This window comes from Narcine bancroftii, chromosome 12, assembly GCF_036971445.1.
Source record: "Narcine bancroftii isolate sNarBan1 chromosome 12, sNarBan1.hap1, whole genome shotgun sequence".
Taxonomy (NCBI): Eukaryota; Metazoa; Chordata; class Chondrichthyes; order Torpediniformes; family Narcinidae; genus Narcine; species Narcine bancroftii.
In genome coordinates this window covers 15,850,910-15,870,852 of record NC_091480.1, presented here as the reverse complement: position 1 = coordinate 15,870,852, position 19,943 = coordinate 15,850,910, and the positions used below count along the sequence as shown (strand labels likewise).

General features: G+C 40.5%; 1 protein-coding gene across 1 annotated transcript in view; it reads left to right on the top strand.

The window, feature by feature from the left end:
- Positions 1 to 19,408, top strand: part of fbxl16 (F-box and leucine-rich repeat protein 16) — a 98,095-nt gene extending 78,687 nt beyond the window's left edge. The window contains exons 4-6 of the mRNA XM_069906223.1: positions 12,813 to 12,897; positions 15,285 to 15,348; positions 18,677 to 19,408. Of these exons, the coding sequence (XP_069762324.1) occupies positions 12,813 to 12,897; positions 15,285 to 15,348; positions 18,677 to 18,825 (298 nt within the window). The 3' untranslated portion in view covers positions 18,826 to 19,408. The remainder of the gene's footprint in view (positions 1 to 12,812; positions 12,898 to 15,284; positions 15,349 to 18,676) is intronic.
- The last annotated feature ends 535 nt before the right edge of the window (positions 19,409 to 19,943 follow it).

The following is a 19,943-nucleotide window of genomic DNA, read 5'->3' as shown; positions in this document are numbered from 1 at the left end:
ATTGGATGTTTTGCTTGGTGGTCCTCCTTGTTGTTAGTTTGACCATACCTCCTTGGAGTCACACCTTCTCAAAGGTGCCCAAGGTTGAAGTCTGGAACTGAGTGATACTGACAGACATGTGACCATGCAGGACTTGGGAGTGCTTGGGCTTGAATTGCAAAAGGTTGGTTTGTTAGTGCAGCAGGGTATCAAGAAGGAAAATGGAATGTCGGCCTCATTGCTAGAGGAATTGAATTTAGGAGCAGGGAGGTTATGCTGCAACTGTACAAGGTTCTGGTCTCTTTACTTGAGGAAGGATGTAGTGGCATTGAAAGTGGTCCAAAGAAGATTCACCAAGTAGATTCCAGAGATGAGGGGGTTAGCCCACGAGGAGAGATTGAATTGACTGGGGTTGCACTCACTTTAATTTAGAGGGGATCTTATAGAAATGCATAAAATTATGATAGAGGTAGGTAAGTTGTGTCCATTGGTAGGGGAGACCAAAACTAGGGTACATAGCTTCAAGATTTAGGACAGAGATTAGAATAAGCTGTTTTTCCAGATGGTGGTGTATTTGTGGAATTCGCTGCCCATTGAAGCAGTTGAGGTGACCTCAGTAAGTATATTTATGACAAGGTTGGATAGAATTTTACATAGTAGGGGAATTAAGGGATGTGAGGAAAAGGCAGGTAGGTGGAGGTAAGGCCATCATCAGATCAGCCATGATCTTATTGAATGGTGGACATGGTTGACTCCAGGTCCTATTTCTTATGTTCAAACTGTATATTTGTTAGTAGGTTATGGTTAGCCAGTTGGTGAACTTGCTAAAAATTGAAATTAGATTGATCAGATCATTGAAAAGGAATCAATCATCTACCTGCAATATTAGCTCACCTTGGAGACAGCTAGAAGTCTGCAGATGGTGAAATCTGCTGGATGAATTCAGTGGGAGAAAAAGAATGTTCACATTTCGACCCAAAACTCTTCGTCAGAACTCAAAATGTCCTCCATTCTTTTTCTCCCACTGATGCTGCTGAGTTGTTTTGTATCTAGATTGGTATTTGCTAAGCATTTTTTTCTCAGAGAAGAGATCACGCTCAGTCTGAATTTTTGAACTTGTCCCTCTGCTCTGCATTTTGCAACTCTCTCGTTTCTTTTGCTTATGTTTCACTCTCTAACTGCTCCCTTTCACTCATTGAACAGATAACCTTGGTTACAAGCAGAACAAAAATATTGAAATAATGTTTGCAGTTTTTTTTTAATATTTCTTTAAAAAACCATGAGGTAGCAGATGAAGCAGTGTGATTACCCAAGTCTGTAATAACCTATTCTTAAATGGCATTGGTGTAAGACCTATTGGGAGAATGGCACACAGGAAAATCTCAGGATCAGATTATGAAAGGAGACCTTGCAAGAGAAAATAATAACAGGGGAGAATGGGGGGAAGGGGGGATCAGTCAATAGATTTTCAGAAATATCTCTTGAAAATCCTTTCCATTTGGTTTCTGTTGTCGATTTCTGTTCAGTTCATTTTGAGAATCTTGCCCAATGTTTTTTTTTCCCAAAATATATTTATTGAGCATCAAAAACAATTTTGTTCACATTATACAGAGGTATGTGTGCCCATTTTTTAAAACAGAAAAATCAACACACATAAACATTAATATTCACATACACCCTCAGATACACACCTGGACCTCCCACGACCTGACCACCTTGGCATCTTTGCTGACAGTATCATCGGTTTGTCTTTTACTTTGGAAGCACTCATAATTCAGAGAAATGGCGCATAAAGGCTTGCCATTTATGGACAAGTTTTCCGGTGGAACCTCTTAATGTGTATTTGATTTTCTCCAGTTTAATAAAGACACTGATGTCCTTAATCCATTATGTAACAGAAGGGACCCTATCAAGCTTCCATTGAGACAAGATTAGACACTTGGCTAATAAGGATGTAAATGCTATTACATCTGTTTTGATCAGATCCCGATGTTACATTTCCCTATATGTTATATCGACCCTCTTCCCACCCCTATCTCCACCAATGTAGCCACAGCAATTGGCACCCGCTGCTCACACAGGGTTTTCAAATTACAGAATAGATTCCAGGTGCCCCCTGCTGTCAGGATCTCTACATGCCAAGAGTTGATTCTGTTGGGTCGTTCTGATTTGCTGGTGGAAGGATTATGTTCCAAAAGCAGGTATATAAAAGACACTATGACAGATTATTGGTTTGAATTTTGTTGGTAATAACTATCCCTTCATAACATTCACAATGTACAGTCACTTGATTAAATATTGTTCATTGGGGCACAATAGACGGCATACAATTAGAGACAAGATTTTGACTCAGTTACTTTCTTTCCCTTATTGATCCTGCCCCTTCCTCCCGAACACCCCATTTTAATATCCCTCAATAGTCAAGAAAGTCCATCAGAATACTGCTGGAATCCAAAGCTCTAGAGTCTAATTTGTATCACATAGGAAGGGAGAACTCAAAGTGACCACAAAATTATTACTTTCAGAATGCCTGAACTGAACTGTAATTTAACAATAACAAATGCCAATCTAATTGTCAGCTGACCAAAGCATTGCCTGTGAACCGTGTACACACAGAAAGCTGTAAAAGTTTTATTTCTAGAAATTGTGAGTTGGCATTTAAGTACATTGGACTAATTTACCAGTCTGGACTCAATATCACCTATGGGATAAAGCTTGAAGTCAACATTGCTAAGTCAACATTGCTTATTTAACTTCCTAATAAGCAAAACATAAAGGAATAGAAGATTGATTTTGTTGGAGGAATCAAAAAGAAGAATGGGGAGGAAACTCATACAAAGCAGGACTAGGCTGGGATGAGGGCCTGCTTCAGTTCAAAACACTCCAAACAGTATTATTAAACTCTTTTTGTCATTTATGAGGATTCTCTGATTGGTCATTGCATTTTCTTTTATTCCTCCCACCTGGATTTGTTCTACTTCTCATCTTATCTTAATAGAAATTCTATTAGAACTTGCATTCCTGCTGGAGAACAGTGAGAGATATTTAAATGTTTTCTGCATAGATCTCTGGGAGGCATTTGATTAAATTCCACACAAAAAGCTGGAATGTAAAATTGATGTTCACCGAATTGAAGAATTGCTACCAGAGTGTCTAAATTAAAGAAAGCAGCCAGTTTCACCTTTCACATTGGAGGATGGTACACAGTGCTACTCCCCTGCAGTCAAGTCCTGGGACCACTACTTCTTTTTGACGACACAGACATGGGTAAAATTCCGCAACTGTGCTGATAACATAAAGACTGGAAATGTGACAAATAAGATTACACTATTAGACTGTGATGAGACATAAAATAGGCGAACTGAAAAAAGCATGGATGAAATTTAATTCATAGAAATATATTTGCAAGAAAGAAAAGGAGAGATGATAGATTAAATTGCAGAATTCAAAATAATATGCAGAATGAGAGAAACCAGATTGGACATGTGCATAAATCCTTTAAAACAGAAGGCCATGTTGAGACAGTGATTAATAATTCAGATGGGACATGAAATTCATTAATGGGGGAGAGAGTACAAAAGTAGGAAAGTGACGTTGACCTGTATAAAACAGTAGTTATGCCACAATGGCAGTATAATAAGCAATGGTGGTTGCCACATCCTCGAATAGATGGGACAGACCCAGACCGGTTCTCGGCTTGAAGAATTACAAGGGCTAGAATGGAGAAACCAGGGCTGTTCCACTTAGAACCGAGAGGACTGAGAAGAGATTTGATTGAGTGTCAACGATAATTTACTGCCTTTGACCAGGGTAAATAGTGAGAAGCTGGGCCAATTAGTGCATGGTTCAAGGAACATAGGTTTAATATTTTAGGAATTTTTTTCAAGAGGATGGGTTCTCTTAAAGTATTGTAGGGAAAGGGATTCCACAATGTAGATTGAATGACAATATAATGGTATGTTTTAAAGACAGGATATTGTGCAAGTTAGGAACATGCTGGTGGTGGTGTCACCAAGTATCTACAGCCCTTGCCCATCCTTGTGTAGTGACAATGGATTCTTGCTGCCAAACTATCCTTGTAAAATAGCTGCAGTGTATTTTGTAGACATTACATGTTTTGACCACTGTGCAGTAATGGAAGAAGAAATGTTTTTTGTCAGGATTGCCAGTCCTGGGAACATTTTTGCTAAAAATAAACTTTATTTGCCATAAATTATTTACAAAAAAGAAAAAGGTACAAAGTCTTTTCACATCTATAGTGTTAATCATATCTATACATTCCCATCAATGTACATTGTTACATTTGTTCTCTAAATACACCATTTACAGCCCTGTGTCATCTTGTCACTTCTCCCCACCCCCTCCCCCCCCCCCACCCCACCCCCGTTGTTTGAGCAGCTTCCCCTCGGTCTCAACCCCTCAATGTCCAGTAATGGGTGGACTCCAGACTGTGGTCCTACCCCACAGTGCCCTTGCCTTGGCTGCACCAAGCCTCTGTGCGTCCCTTAGCACGTATTCCTGCAGTCTGGAATGCACCAGTCAGAAGCATTCCCTCACTGACATTTTCATGTGCTGAACGACCAAAAGGTTTCGGGCAGACTGTTAGGTCTGCTTTGTTCATGAATGAGTGAGACAAACACCAGGCTGAGTCGAAATCAGGGTTCTTTGTTCTTTATTACCGGATTGTAACACTTGCGACTAACCATGTTAGTCGGAGAATGCATTCTGCCGTTATCAGCAAAATGGTGATTTTTTATACCCTTGGATACATGCTTAGAACATCATCATATCATTACTTGTCCAATGACTAAAACTGTTGCTATCCTTTCCCTGCTAGCTTCCTGCCTCTCAATCCATCAATGTCTCTCTTATCTTGTAAGTACAAGGATGCATTTACATCTTGTTACAGCCCTGTACAGGGCAGGGTAACTCCTTACACATTCCCATCTCATGATGTTTTACCTTACAAGACCAAAGTACACCTTTCACCAAATTGATGGTCTTCTAGCAGTTCCGGATGTCTGATTCTGTATGTGACCCCAGGAACAGCCCATAGATCAGAGTCCTCTCTCACGCTGCTGCTGGGGATGAACTGTGACAAGCATCCTTGTATCCTTCTCCACTCACCCTTTGTTTTTCTGCATACAACAAAGAAGTGGATAACTATCTCCATTCCACCATAGTCATCTCAAGGACAACATGCGAGTTCGCTGATGTTACGATTGTACAGGAAGGATCAACCTGGGAGGGCTCATCTTGCTGTCAGCCAGGTCAAGTCCTGGTGCTTGTATGTAAACCTGGAGATGAGGTGTTGTGCCAAATGACCTGGACACTCTGCTAAGGGCATCACCCCACCAGGTCCATTGAGTCCTCATTTCTCAGTTTCTGCTGAACATTCCATGCTGACCAATGCCTGATGACCTTGAGGTCAAAGGTGTTGGACTGAAAAGAACTTTTCCACAAAGGATACATGGTGTGACAAAGTTCTGCTGACTGAGACATTGCAAGGCAATGGGACCAGACCCATCCTTTGCAACACCTTGGACAGGTAGAACCTCAGCACATAGTGGCACTTGATGCCCTTGTACTTTGGCTCCACGCACAGCCTGATGGAGGCACATCAGGAACTGATTTGCCTTGGGTGGCTTCAAGATTCTTGGGTGTTGTCGAAGCTGTATCCTTCTAGGCAAGTGGAGAATATTCAATTGCACATCTAATTTGCAACTTGTAGGAGGCACTTATCAACAACTGTTGGTGAAATGTGTTATTGCCACAGAGTACGAAGCCTTGGATCAGATCTTATAACCACAATATTTCAATCTTCCAGCTGATTTTCTGGTCAGTGGTGATCCTTGAGAGGCTCATCAATGACCAGATCATTGAATATCAAGAGATGATGAAACTCCCTCTTCTTGGAAGTGGCTATGGTCTGGAGAAAAGTTTCAAGACTTTGCACTTCACTGCATGGGTCCAAATAACCCAGAGGCATTGAGTACGATACCTGGCTTGCCAAGAGGTCTGAGCAGGTCATCAAAGATGACTTGATGTTAGGTCACTATTTGTTTATGAGCCATATTTTCTTGCAAAGGAACGACAGTGACAATCTTGGTTGTAGCTGTGGGAGAGTAGGTGAGGTGTGCATGCCAAAAAAAAAAAGCATTGAGCAGAAAGAGCTTTTTTTGTGGAATTAAGACATTTTGGAACAGGTCAAGAAAGATCTGTGAAGCAAAAGATACAAGTCAATGTTTTGAGTTGAGATCTGCATCTGCATTCCATTGATGGGGGTGACCAGAACAAGGGGACCTCAAGATTCAGGGTAGTAGATTTAGGATGGAGATAAGAAGGAACTGCTTTTCCCAGAGGGTGGTGAATCTGTGGAATTTGCTGACCACTGAAGCAGTGGAGGTTACCTCAGCAAATATATTTAAGACAAGGTTGGATGGATTTTTAAATAGTAAGGGAATTAAAGGATATGGGAATTAGGCAGGTAGGTGGAGATGAGCCATGATCTCATTGAATGGTGGAGCAGACTTGACGGGCCAGATGACCTATTCCTGCTCCTATTTCTAATGCCCTTAGTTCTTGTGTCTCTTTTGTATGAAGAACTTCTGTATCTGAGTGCAAGGTTTGTTATAATTACTGTATTTTGGCATATGTTGAACCTTTAAACCCTCAAAAACACTTAAAAATCAGGGGTCATCTTATACACCAGATTTTTTTTAAAAATTAGACCTTAAATTCAACTCAAAAAACAAATCGACAAAGATTCAGCACATAAGACAACCCTTGAAACACCAAAAAAGTATCTTCATTCTTTCTTTAATCTCTTACCACCTTCTCACGTATCTCAAATGTCCTTGCAACAGCACAGTTGGTAGATTCCTTGGCCACTTCTATAATTTTTTTAAGTTAAAACTCACTTCATACTTTGGTCATTTTGCTGGCAGCTCCATGACAACCACCACCTCCCAGCCATGCCCAACAACTCAGTCAATGTGATTTGGGGGGGAGTCGTCTTATACACCCGATATATGATAAAACCATGAAAATAAGGCTGAAAAAAAGTTAAAAGGAAGGGCTCCAGCCCAAAACATTGGTTATGTATCTTTATCTTTGCTGTATAAAGTACACTACCGTGGACTACTCTTTGCAGACGATGCCGCTTTAGTTGCCCATTCAGAGCCAGCTCTTCAGCGCTTGACGTCCTGTTTTGCGGAAACTGCCAAAATGTTTGGCCTGGAAGTCAACCTGAAGAAAACTGAGGTCCTCCATCAGCCAGCTCCCCACCATGACTAGCAGCCCCCCCACGTCTCCATCAGGCACACAAAACTCAAAACGGTCAACCAGTTTACCTAACTCGGCTGCACCATTTCATCAGATGCAAGGATCGACAACGAGATAGACAACAGACTCGCCAAGGCAAATAGCGCCTTTGGAAGACTACACAAAAGAGTCTGGAAAAACAGCCAACTGAAAAACCTCACAAAGATTAGCGTATACATAGCCGTTGTCATACCCACACTTCTGTTCGGCTCCGAATCATGGGTCCTCTACCGGCATCACCTACGGCTCCTAGAACGCTTCCACCAGCGTTGTCTCCGCTCCATCCTCAACATTCATTGGAACGACTTCATTTCCAACATCGAAGTACTCGAGATGGCAGAGGCCGACAGCATCGAATCCACGCTGCTGAAGATCCAACTGCGCTGGGTAGGTCACGTCTCCACGTCGCCTTCCCAAGATCGTGCTATATGGCGAGCTCTCCACTGGCCACTGAGACAGAGGTGCACCAAAGAAGAGGTACAAGGACTGCCTAAAGAAAGCTCTTGGTGCTTGCCACATTGACCATCACCAGTGGGCTGATATCGCCTCAAACCATGCATCTTGGCGCCTAACAGTTCAGCGGGCAGCAACCTCCTTTAAAGAAGACCGCAGAGCCCACCTCACTGACAAAAGACAAAGGAGGAAAAACCCAACACCCAACCAACCAATTTTCCCTTGCAACCGCTGCAAACGTGTCTGCCTGTCCCGCATTGGACTTGTCGGCCACAAACGAGCCTGCAGCTGATGTGGACATTACCCCTCCATAAATCTTCGTCCGCGAAGCCAAGCCAAAGAAAGAGATAAAGTACAGTATTTGTCCTCCAGCATTGTATTTTTACTTCACAGATTTTTGTGTTTTACCTTTCATTTATTTCCAAAGTATTAATTTACTGCAAGTTCTTATGCACGTTTCCAGTGCCTAAATCCTTTAAAATCAAAGAATATTGCAATACACAAACATTCTGGTTGGACAGGTATGTTTCTCCAATGTATTACACTGAAGCCCAGCATTTGCAGACTTTCTTGTTTAACTCAAAGAATCTCACACAGAGCTCTTGGGAACTCCATCCATTACTGAACCTCAGCATCCACTGAATACTTAATTTATACTCTATGCACTTTCCCCATTAATGTATAACGTCTCAATTATCCAGCGAAAATCGAGAGCTGCTGGAAACACCTAAAATGAAACAATTATGAACCTAGCACAGAGCCCCTGAACCTCTCTGGGAAAACTTGTTCAGCTGCCTCCCATCGGCAGATTGGAGTCTCCTATGGGACAGCAGCTTTACCAACTGGAGTTTGGAGTAACAAATAAGCGGCACAGAAACTGAGAAACTCACGGGGGGTGGGTTGCTTGCTGTGACTTGCACTCTTCTTAATCTCTGTAGATAGTGGTCTCTCGTGCTGTTTTAAACTTAGGGCGCCTTTGTCTGTCGTGCTGGGGGTTTTTTTTGCACTCAGAGACGTTTTTCTCCGGACAAAAGTTGGTGCATTGCTAATCACGTCCACCGTCACTGTCTAGTCAGCAGGAGGTGGCAGTGGTGAGTGCCAAGAACAAAAAAAATATTTTAAGGCCCTTTATTTTCTCCCTGGTGCCAATTAGTGAACTTACAAACCGCCCGAATCAGAAGTCGTACCGGCCTTGCTCGACGACCTTAAAGTTTCTCCACTGTCCGCAGTATCGCACGGTCACTGTAGAAATAAAAAGTTTTTCCCTTGTATTTTTAGGACATGCCCCATCGTTCAAAGTTGATGTTCACTGTGGACAGTCGGTTTTTCTGGAGGAAATGCAAAACGTTTAACTTTTCGATTAATGTAACAGAGGTCAGGTCAACACATCCCACTCCCGAACGAACATTTATCAAGGCAGGGCTTTAATGAGGACACTGTATGAAACTGGATCCAGTAAAACAATACTGCTGCAAGAGTCTGTGGAATCAACTCAGAACCTGGTGTTTAACAGCAATTTCTAATGTTATTACAGCTGCTAAATCACGCAGGAATGTGACAAATGTTCTTTTATTTCTCCAGTGTTTCTGTTGCGACAGGTTCGTTTCCAGAGAACTGCTGGTTTCTATAATTAGCAGGCAGCTGAACTTGAATGCAGCTCATTCAAACAATTTTATTTTTTAAAAAACTTTCCCCTTTTCTCAGTCTGCAGCCAATTTTTACGTGATTGGCCTCAGACAGTCTTGTTACATGACTCAATGTTTGGTGAATGGGTCGGGGTCCAATGTGATTTAACCCAGCCTGAATGATGTGTTACGTACTTTTCCACTGTACACAGAAAAAGGCCAAAGGGAAGATACTTTAAGCATTGAAACTAAAATTATTTTAACAGAGGAACTTAAGTCAAATTCATGTACAATTGTAGTTTAAAAGTTACAACTGCTCAAATTAGGATTTAAAAAATACACAAGTCACCAAATAAGTATTATATAAAATTAAAGCAATCCTCACGGCAGAACCAATATGCAAAATCAATGATATAAAGAATCTTGAATCTGGTACAACACCTACATCAAAGCCACTCACCAACCTGTACAATACCTATATCAAAGCCATTCAGCAACCTGTACTAGAACCATAATTGAATGAGGTAACAACTTCATACTGGAGGGATGCTTCATAAGTCACCAAAGTGAGCTGGAGGATTGGGGTAACTGCAGATCTGGGAAGTTTGGCTGGTTTTGGTTTTAAAAGCACACCAAGCTATGATTGGGATTCTGGCACATTAAATAGTCTAGACTCACAGCAGGACACTCTGGTCAAATGATATTTAGCACATTGTCCTCTTTTAGACAGACAGCATGTGCAAATTACTTACAGTTTTTACTATAAGGTTACATTCTTTGGAGTCTTTACTGCTATCACCTTTTTTTGCCAGTTTGGACATTTTTATGTGAAAAATCACAAGAGCATTGGAATACAATTCCTATCTTTTGAATTTAACCCAACTGGGAACTCACAGAAGATGAAATTATGAGCAAAATATGACCAGTGGTCAGTGTAGGATGTAAACCATGGGGTTGATTTTAATTCCAATGCAAATTTCATATTGACAGAGGTGATGGGGTGAGTGTGAAATGCCACACTGGTCTACATTTCAGTTCCAGAATATACCATCACCTGGGTCTCATGAACATCCAATTGGTGAGCTTCTCACCCAACCACATTGAGAGCAAGAAGCCAGTCCATTCCCTAGTTCACTTCCAGGTACAAGTGACCTCCTGGAGAGAAGTTACATTCTAGCAGATTCCCCAAGTCTTCCATGGAGTTGAGAAATTTACTGTTGATATATTTATAGGTCAATAACAAGATAGCAGATCCTGGATCTTCACCACATCAGAGTAACATTGCAGAATCAAAGATGAAGTACAACTCTTTATTTCTATGTCTCAGTGTTGAAAATTATGATCAAGTTAAACTTTCAACCATCCTTCACCTCTCAGCTTCATTGGAAATGCATCTGCCTATAATCCCCCCCAAAAAAAAAGATACAATTTCGACCATCATGCATTCATCCAACATTAGTTTAGCCCATAAGAGCTTAAGTCTTGTATCAACATAGAACATGGGTGGCATTTCATTCCCATATTCAACATTACTGCTTAGTCATCAACCAATGGTGGCTGATAGACAGCTGGACCAGAAATAGTTGACATATCATATTATCTGTAACCAGATCCTCACAGCTTTGAGCTCCCCAAAGTTTCTGACCATGAACATTTTAAGGGTCTCGACACAAGCAATTGCAACCTCCACCCAGGTCATAGGAAATATGATGAAACACTTCATTAGAGGATGAATAGTTAATAAATCACGTATCTGTTGAAAAGCACAATATACTTAGGCGCAAGATGCATTCAAGACTACTGTCATAAAATGTAAATAAATAAGATTTGTAACTTGGGCTCAGGGATTTTCTCAATGCAACATACAAATCTGCATTGAAGTACGTTAATCATAAAAACTCAGCAGTGACGTTCTTATTTTATCCTGATAACCTGGATTTGCAATCATGCTCTGCAAGTTTATGAACTTTTCATAGTTATCAGGAATTAGCTCAAGACAAAAGGGTTAAGAGCACCAGTAGGTTGACAATCACTGGCAAAATATAGTGACGGCGTCAGGTTCTGTTGGAAAATGATGAGCAACCTAGTGTTGCCAGCCACATTTGGAAAAATGAGCTGTGGCTTGGGGGGGGGAATCAGTAAACTGGAAATGCTGGTTGTAAATGGTCGCGTGGAATGTAACACATTTATATATATTAGATAATTATTATGATTACTGGTTCAGCACCAGTCCTATTACTTCCTCCAAGTGAAGCCACACTTCACTTGTGTATCCATGGAGCCATCTACTACATCCTGTGCTCCCGTGTGGCCTTCTCTACATGGGAGAGACAATGCAGACTGGGAGATCGCTTCGCTGAGCACCTTCACTCTATCTACATCAGTGACAGATCTCTCAGTGGCCAACCATTTCAATTCAGCCCACTCCCCACTCCCCACATGTCCATCTAAGGTTTCATGTCCTGTCGAACCAAGGCCACCGGAAATTGGAGGAGCAACACCTTATTTTCTGTTTCCACAAGCCAGATGGCATTAACGTCATCTTCTCTGGTTTCTGCTAGCCTACTCCCATTGTTCCTCTCTCTTCTCCATCCTTCTGTCCCCTTTCCTCCAGCTCTCCACTCCCTTCTCTCTCCATTCACAGAGCCATCCCCCTCCCCTTGATTGTTGGTGTCCTCCGTCCCTTATCGACCTATAACCTCCTGCCTTTGAGACTGCACTCCTCCCCCTGCCGCTTCCCCCACCATTTTTTATGGGTGCCTGCCCTCATTTTGTCCATACCTCAATGAAGGGGACAAACCCAAAATGTTGGTTGTGTATCTTTATCTTTGCTATTTAAATTACACTGTTTGACCTGCTGAATTTCTCCAGCATTGTCTTGTTACTTCAACCGTGGTGTCTGCTGACTTCATGTTTTTCTCTTACAACATCCACCACTTGCTTAATGCCAAGTCCTTCACAGAGGCATTAAATATTTTCATAGCATTCACCTGCATTGATTTTCGTGTGGTAAGGCTTATAGATTTTATTTAATTGTGTGATATTTACTATGAAAGGTTCCACAGAGGAGTTAAACATGGTGTAGAATATTAATATCCAAGGCATTTAAACCTCCATCAATCTTGTCACATATCAGTTATTCTGTTTTATTGAAGTAATACATTGACAATGTGTATTTTGCAAAATCAAATACTATTTAATAATCCCTTAATGTAGAGATTTTACACCTCATCAACAACCAAGTTGAGTTCTACATCAATAGTCTCAGTATTTCTGTTGATCAAAAGCCATTCAGTTCTATTAATCATTTAACATTGGATAGTTGAAAAATCATACATGTCTATTGTTAGTTCTTAATTTAACAAAATGTTATATTTGTCATATTTATTTCCCCAAATTTATATTCATTGTTAAATGCCATTGTTATTACAGATGCGTGCGGATCACAGATACAGGACTTGGCTATCTATCCACAATGTCTTCCCTGCGCAGTCTGTACCTGAGATGGTGTTGCCAGGTGACTATTGCAATAATCAGATATCATAGTAAAAATATTCACATAATTTCTGAGACATGTTGATAGCTTTTAAAAGGCCACAAAAGCAATCAAGACAATCTGCCTATAATTATAACATACAAGTTAATACAGAGAATCCTCTCTCGGAAATTCATCAACACAAACTGTTTGGTGTGGTAGCTAGGTGCTTATCAACATTTTGACCATTGTTATCCACATAGCAAACTAGGCTTTATAAGACATTGGTCAGACAATATTTGGAGTATTGTGAGCAGTTCTGGGCCCCATATCTGATGAAGCATGTGTTTCCAGGTGATAAGGATAAGTGTATGAGTGTTTGATGGCCTTGGGCCTGTACTTCATGGAGTTCAGAAGGATAAAGGGAATTTCAATTGAAATTCACTGACTATTGAAAGGACTGGACAGTGTGAATGTGGAGATGTTTTTAGTAATGGTTGAGTCTAGGACATCCCTTTAGACACAGGGATAAATTTGAAATTCACTGACTATTGAAAGGACTGGACAGTGTGAAGGTGGAGATGTTTTTAGTAATGGTAGAGTCTAGGACATGCCTTTAGAGACAGGGATAAATTTGAAATTCACTGACTATTGAAAGGACTGGACAGTGTGAAGGTGGAGATGTTTTTAGTAATGGTAGAGTCTAGGACATGCCTTTAGAGACAGAGATAAATTTGAAATTCACTGACTATTGAAAGGACTGGACAGTGTGAACGTGGAGATGTTTTTAGTAATGGTAGAGTCTAGGACATCCCTTTAGAGACAGGGATGTTTCAGCAGAGAATGGTGAATTTGTTGCCATGGACTAGGCATTCTCACCAGGGTCCCTATGCTGCCTCCCCTAGGAGGGGGGAGGGGGGGGTCACAGCACATTTAGGTAAAAGTCTTGTTTTCTTTTCATCTCATGTAACAATTTTTTTAATGTAGTTGGTAGGAGAGAAGCACAGATAAAACCAAAACATGACTGCTGAACAAAGAATGGGGCTCATAAACTTTGAGCCAAGTTCAGGTTTGGGGGGAGGCAGAGGTGAACAAATGTTGAGAATGACAGGTGGACAAGTCTTTGGGTATATTAAGGCAGAGGTTGATAGGTCCCTGATTAATAAGGATGTATAGGGTTACTGGGAGGAAGCAGGACAATAGGGTTGAGATGAAAAAATATATCAGCTATAATTCAAATAGCACACCAGACTCAATAAACCAAATGACTTAATTTTACTCCTATGTTATGGTCATATGTCAAGCTTGAGGCCTTGAGCTGACCAGGTGGTGTGAATTTTCAACACTGAGAATGGACAATCCTGTTTAGAGGCTGGGCTTTGGTTTATCAACAGTCACCAACCCCATCAGTCTTTTGCTGTGACTGGAATAGAGAGACAACAAGATATTTTGATGGCGATGCCACTAGGGCAGTAGTGGGGTAGTTTGTGGAAAATTTGTGATACTGTCTCTCATGTTTGGATGGTGCTGGGAGAACACTTTCATCCAGCACTTTAGGCATTTAGATTTCAGTTATTGTCAGAGGACATACATGACATCACATACAACCCTGAGATTCTTTTTCCTGCAAATCAGGCAGATTTCTCACTTATTGGTTGTGCAAAAACAACTGTACACAATGTACACGCCAACAAATAAAGAAATGGAAATAAACGGACTGTGCAATACAAAGAGAGAAAAAAATAAAGTTCATAAGTAAGTCTTTAACCGAGTTCCTGATTTAGTTTATTGTTGAAGAGCTTGATGGGATCTATACCTTTTTTCTGATGGTAGCAGTGAGAACAAAGCATGTGCTGGGTGATGTGGATCCTTGATGATTGTTGCTGCTCTCTGACGGCAGTGTTCCCTGTAGATGTTCTTGATGGTGGGAAGGGTTTTGCCTGTGATGTCCTGGGCTGAGTCCACCACCTTCTGCAGGGCTTTATGCTCGGGGGTATTGGTGTCCCCATACCAGACTGTGGTCCAGCTGGTCAGTACATTTTCCACACACATCAGTAGAAATTTACCATTTCATATATAATTTCTGTAAGAGTACTAGCACTAAGTTTTTGAGTAAGTGCTGTTTTCAAACCAGAGTATTCAGAAAAAGATCTAAGCACTTATGCAAAAACAAAACATGTTTTTTTGTTGTAAATGTGCAGAAGTAATAAGAAGTATTTATGGTGATACAATATCAGCCAGAATCTATTAAAATGTCAGTGTTCAGTTTCTGTTTCCTGCTGAAAGGAGTATAGGCTTGTGAAGACTTAAAAAATTATTGACATTGCCTTTATGTTACAACTTACTCATTTGTTCCAACAGAAGTCTATTTCCTTCACATCCATGAAATAATGGCTGGATGAACAAGTTGTTCAAATTTCTTTTCACAGGTTCAAGATTTTGGCTTACAACACCTCTTTGGAATGAGGAGTTTACGATTACTTTCATTAGCAGGTGATTAATTTTAGTTTTATTAACACCTAATGATTTAATATTGCAGCAGAGACTTTTGATATGCATTGTGTGGCCGGTTTTATTTGTAAAAATGCAAGGAAACTCAAGTTCTCCACAAAGAACACAAACATAGAAAATTTACATCACCTGGTGATACAAGATCCATGTTCAACATAAGGTAATTCCATTTTAGAAATCACACTCTCTGTTCCATTGGCATGATACACATCTGGTTGTCCTTTTGGATAGATAATTGTGAGAAATAAGAGAGGTTGTTGGTAGGAAGCTTAAATGTGAGGACTTACAACTGAGGCCATGTTATCAAAAGCAGGCACCTGCCTGCTTTTTGCTCACACCATGACCAAGGGCTCAGGCCTGAAACGTTGGTTATGTATCTTCGCCTCCTACAGACGCTGTGGCATCTGCTGAGTTTCTCCAGCACTTTTGTGGTATTACAATCACAGTGCCTGCACATTTTCTTGTTTCACTCCATTTTATCACATGCTTGAGATAATGATCATATGATTACTTTGCCACCATCATATTTAATAGGGAGATTTCAATAAATTACTTTTAAGATTTTGACAATTTTATATTGTAAATATATGGAGCCCTCAGATACCAGGCGAGAATAAAATCGCAAAAGGTTGGTTCAGTTGGAAAAGGTTGGTTTGCAGAGGCAGCAGGCTTTTGAGAACCCAAATGGAATGTTGTTCTTCATTGCTAGGGGTATTGAATTTGGGAGCAAGGCGATTATGCTGCAACTGTACAAGGTACTGGTGAGACCATATCTGGAGTCATGCATTCAGTTCTGGTCTCCTTACATGAGGAAGGTGGTGGTGCAGAGAAGGTTCACCAGGTGGATTCCAGGGATGAAAGGGTTAGCCTATGAGGAGAGATTGGGGCGTCTGGGATGGTACGCACTGGAATTTAGAAGAATGAGAAGGAATCTTATAAAATTATGAAAGGCATAGATAAGATAGAGGGAGGCAAGTTGTTTCCATTGGTAGGGGAGTCCAAAACTAGGAGACATTGGCTCAAGATTAAGGGTAGTAGATTTAGGACGGAGATGAGGAGGAACTACTTTTTCCCAGAGGGTGGTAAATCTGTGGAATTTTCTGCCCATAGAAGCAATGGAGATGACCTCAGTAAATATATTTAAGACAGGGTTGAGTAATTTTTTTTTTTTTTTTTTTTACATAGTAAGGGAATTAAGGGATATGGGGGAAAGACACGTAGATGGAGATGAGGCTATCAATAGATCAGCCATGATCTCATTGAATGGGAGAGCAGGCTTGATGGGCCAGATGGCTGACTACTCCTATTTCCTATGTTCTTATGTAAAAGGAGGGCCTAATTTTTTAAAAATTATAAATCTTTCTGAAAGAGATATATTACCCAATGTTAGCATCAAGAGGTATGTATATTTCCCATATTGTCAGCAGAAAGTGGCCAAATCTTTCAAAGACATTATGGGTTGAAATAATAGATCAGATCTGCACTGAGTCCTTTGCAACACAAGATATTTAATACATTAGAGTAATAAAGTACAGCAAAATAACTTCCTTTTAATTTCTAAGCACCTATTTACAGACACTCTCCACCAACACTCAGATGATGGGTATTTTTGCAACCAATCTTTCAGTAGAAACCTCAAAGTGTATAATTTCCCCTGGTGCAGTGTGAATTCTCTTGGTAATCCCCCATTGTGTTTGCTCATTTGCTGCCATTTGCATAACCTCCAACTCATCTTATAACTCCTTCCTCACTCAACATACTTGCAAATCTAAACTTCCTCATTCTTCGTTATCTTAAGCTTCCTTTTCACCCAAGCACTGTATGCAGAAACTGCATGAATGTGCATTTAACTTCTCAGTAACCATTCATAATCTTGTCCTTCTCCATTTACAGAAGATAGCAGTCAATAGAAGGGAGAGAGATTTTCACAGAGCTAAACCAGTCTTTATCGCCCTCATCCAGACAGAACATGAGAAACAGAAATCTCTGCACAGCAAGAGCTGATTGCTTTGGCAATGGTGAGACTACCAAGTCCTTTGAGTGGAGAGGCCTCCTCTTGCTTGAACCTTTCAATGACTGTAAGCAATTACTATGAGGTTTCGGTGTGGTCAAGCTTTGACTATGTCAATATTCAGCTTCAATGCCATCCTAACCTATGTCCTTCACTTTCTTCTAGGTCCTATTCAGTAGCAAGGACCCCATCAGCAGTTTGCTGAGGAAACCTCAAAAGGACATTTGTCCTGAGGAATTACCAACATGCATCACATACTTACACACATCCAAACAGAAATTGATACCAACAAGCAGTGGAAGTGAGGTGTGATTGGAGAGAGGGCACTGGTTTCCAATAACTCCCTTCTTTTCTTTTCCCCTCACTTGTCCATCTTTATTTTATTTGCCAATAAAATGCACAGTACAAGGAAACAGAAACACCCTCATAATTTTTTTTAATTTTTTTTTTTTTTTAATAAATCGGGTCATGTACATGCTGCATTCACTGGCAGGACACATGAACTTCTTCAGGAACACCATCTGAGACCCCAGAGGTCTCTAGAAGAAGATCACTATCTCAGAGAATAACCAAAACAGCGAGTGAGCAATGGAAGAAAAAGGTGATAAAGACACCTGATAGCCAATCACAAGATCAAAGGCACAATCCCACTCCTCCAAAATTCACATTAAAGAAACTAACCCAAAAAAAGTTGGTTTTCAGAAATCAGCTTGAAATGTTTAATGTGACTAAAGATGGGTTGATACAGGCCTAAAACAGGTGTTAGGCATCTTATTTACCTCTAGTAACATAGTGAAATAGTCTGTGGAGCCTATCCTGGTGTTCAATGAGAAGAGACAACTTCTAAATACTATACAGGAACCATTATCAATTTTGCATTGCTTGCATTATCAACCTGTACTCGTCCACATGTTATAATGGATACAAACTCCTTTATACTGTAAGAAACAAGGTGTCATCTCAGTGAATTTCTAGGCATTCCAGACTCAGCTCATGGTCAATTAAGTAAAATACCAGGGGGCTGCAGGTAACCATGGTGTTTCATCCCATTAGATAGAGTCATGGGCTTTAAAAGGCCAGGAAAAGAAATAGAAAAAAATGCCTCTGAATAATCATGTATATAAATAGAATACTTAATGGGGCCATTTAAATCTAACCTACATAACTGGCAAGAAAGATTACGAGATAATATTGTCCTCATTTTAGGGATTAACAGTTTAATCTCCAATTCCAATCTTAAGTGTTTTCTATTTTTACCTCTCCAAAGATGGGTGATAACTATACCCTTTTGTTCCCTAGGATGCCCATTGCTGACCACTGCTGGCCTCTCAGGCTTGATCCAGCTGCAAGACTTGGAGGAGCTGGAACTAACCAACTGCCCTGGTGCTACCCCAGAGCTCTTCAAATATTACTCCCAACACCTGCCCCGCTGTATGGTGATTGAGTAAGGACACTAGGGATTGGCTATTTACACAGAATGACCACCTCCAGCTGAACCCCAGCACTGATTACCAATCAGATAAAAGCTTGGAAATGAGTGTGCATCTGATCAACTTTAGGAAAATGATTCAACAGTATCAGGAATGAGAAATAAACTGTGAATATAAACAAACTGAGATTATTTTTGCTTTGGTGTGCAACCAGAGTCATCCCATTCTCTCTGTCTGGATGTGTGAATACCACAGTCATTCCTGCTTTTCACACTTTTCTCTAAATGTGGAGTGGTTGTGACCAAGCTTGTTCTGAGCATGTGCAGGTAGCTGCAGTCACATGCTGCTGCGATAACTCTTGTGTTTCGGTGCTGGATCTCTGTAATGTGTCTAACTTTCTGTAGAATTATGTTTGCTGAAATGTTTCCCTCCGCGGATGTGAGGCCGTATTTCTCCTTTATTAGAAAACAAATCATGGTGATCATTCCTTATTCTAGGGATGGATATTAAAGCATCTCTTCCAGGAGCTGTTGTCAACCAATTCCAGTCATTCTTAACCTGATAACAATGGAGGCTTTTCTTCACCAACCCAAATATTGGAAGAGAGAGTTTTTAAAAATTGTATTTTCTTTTTCAGTTTCTAAGACTACAAGGGGAGAAGGGGAGCAAAGATGACAAAAGGACTGCAACGTGACTTTTTTTTTGTTGGTGGAGGTTGATGAACTTACGGGAAACAAAAATCAGCAATAGGAACTGCCCATTTCATCCCTGAAGATCTCAGGGATTGGATGAGTTGGACTGGACTGTTTTGATATCTACAGGAGTATGTTTTCAAGAGACCAAAAGAAGCCCATCCTGGTTGTGAAACTCCTGTGAAAGCAGGATGGCCTTTGGACTTACTTATTGTATATATTTTTCTGTCTGTTTGGATACTCTTTAAAGAATTATAACTTATATTTGCTAAGTGTTTTCCTGTGATGTTGGCCATTGGCTGCGACTTATAATATGTTGCTTTAAATGAAAAGATCATAGAAGGTAAAGTGGAAGGCCTGCACTCCATAGATCAGCTGTAAAGGTAACAAGCTTTTCTTCACCCAGCTTCCCCACCCACTAACTCAGTGGAATTTTACAAAGAA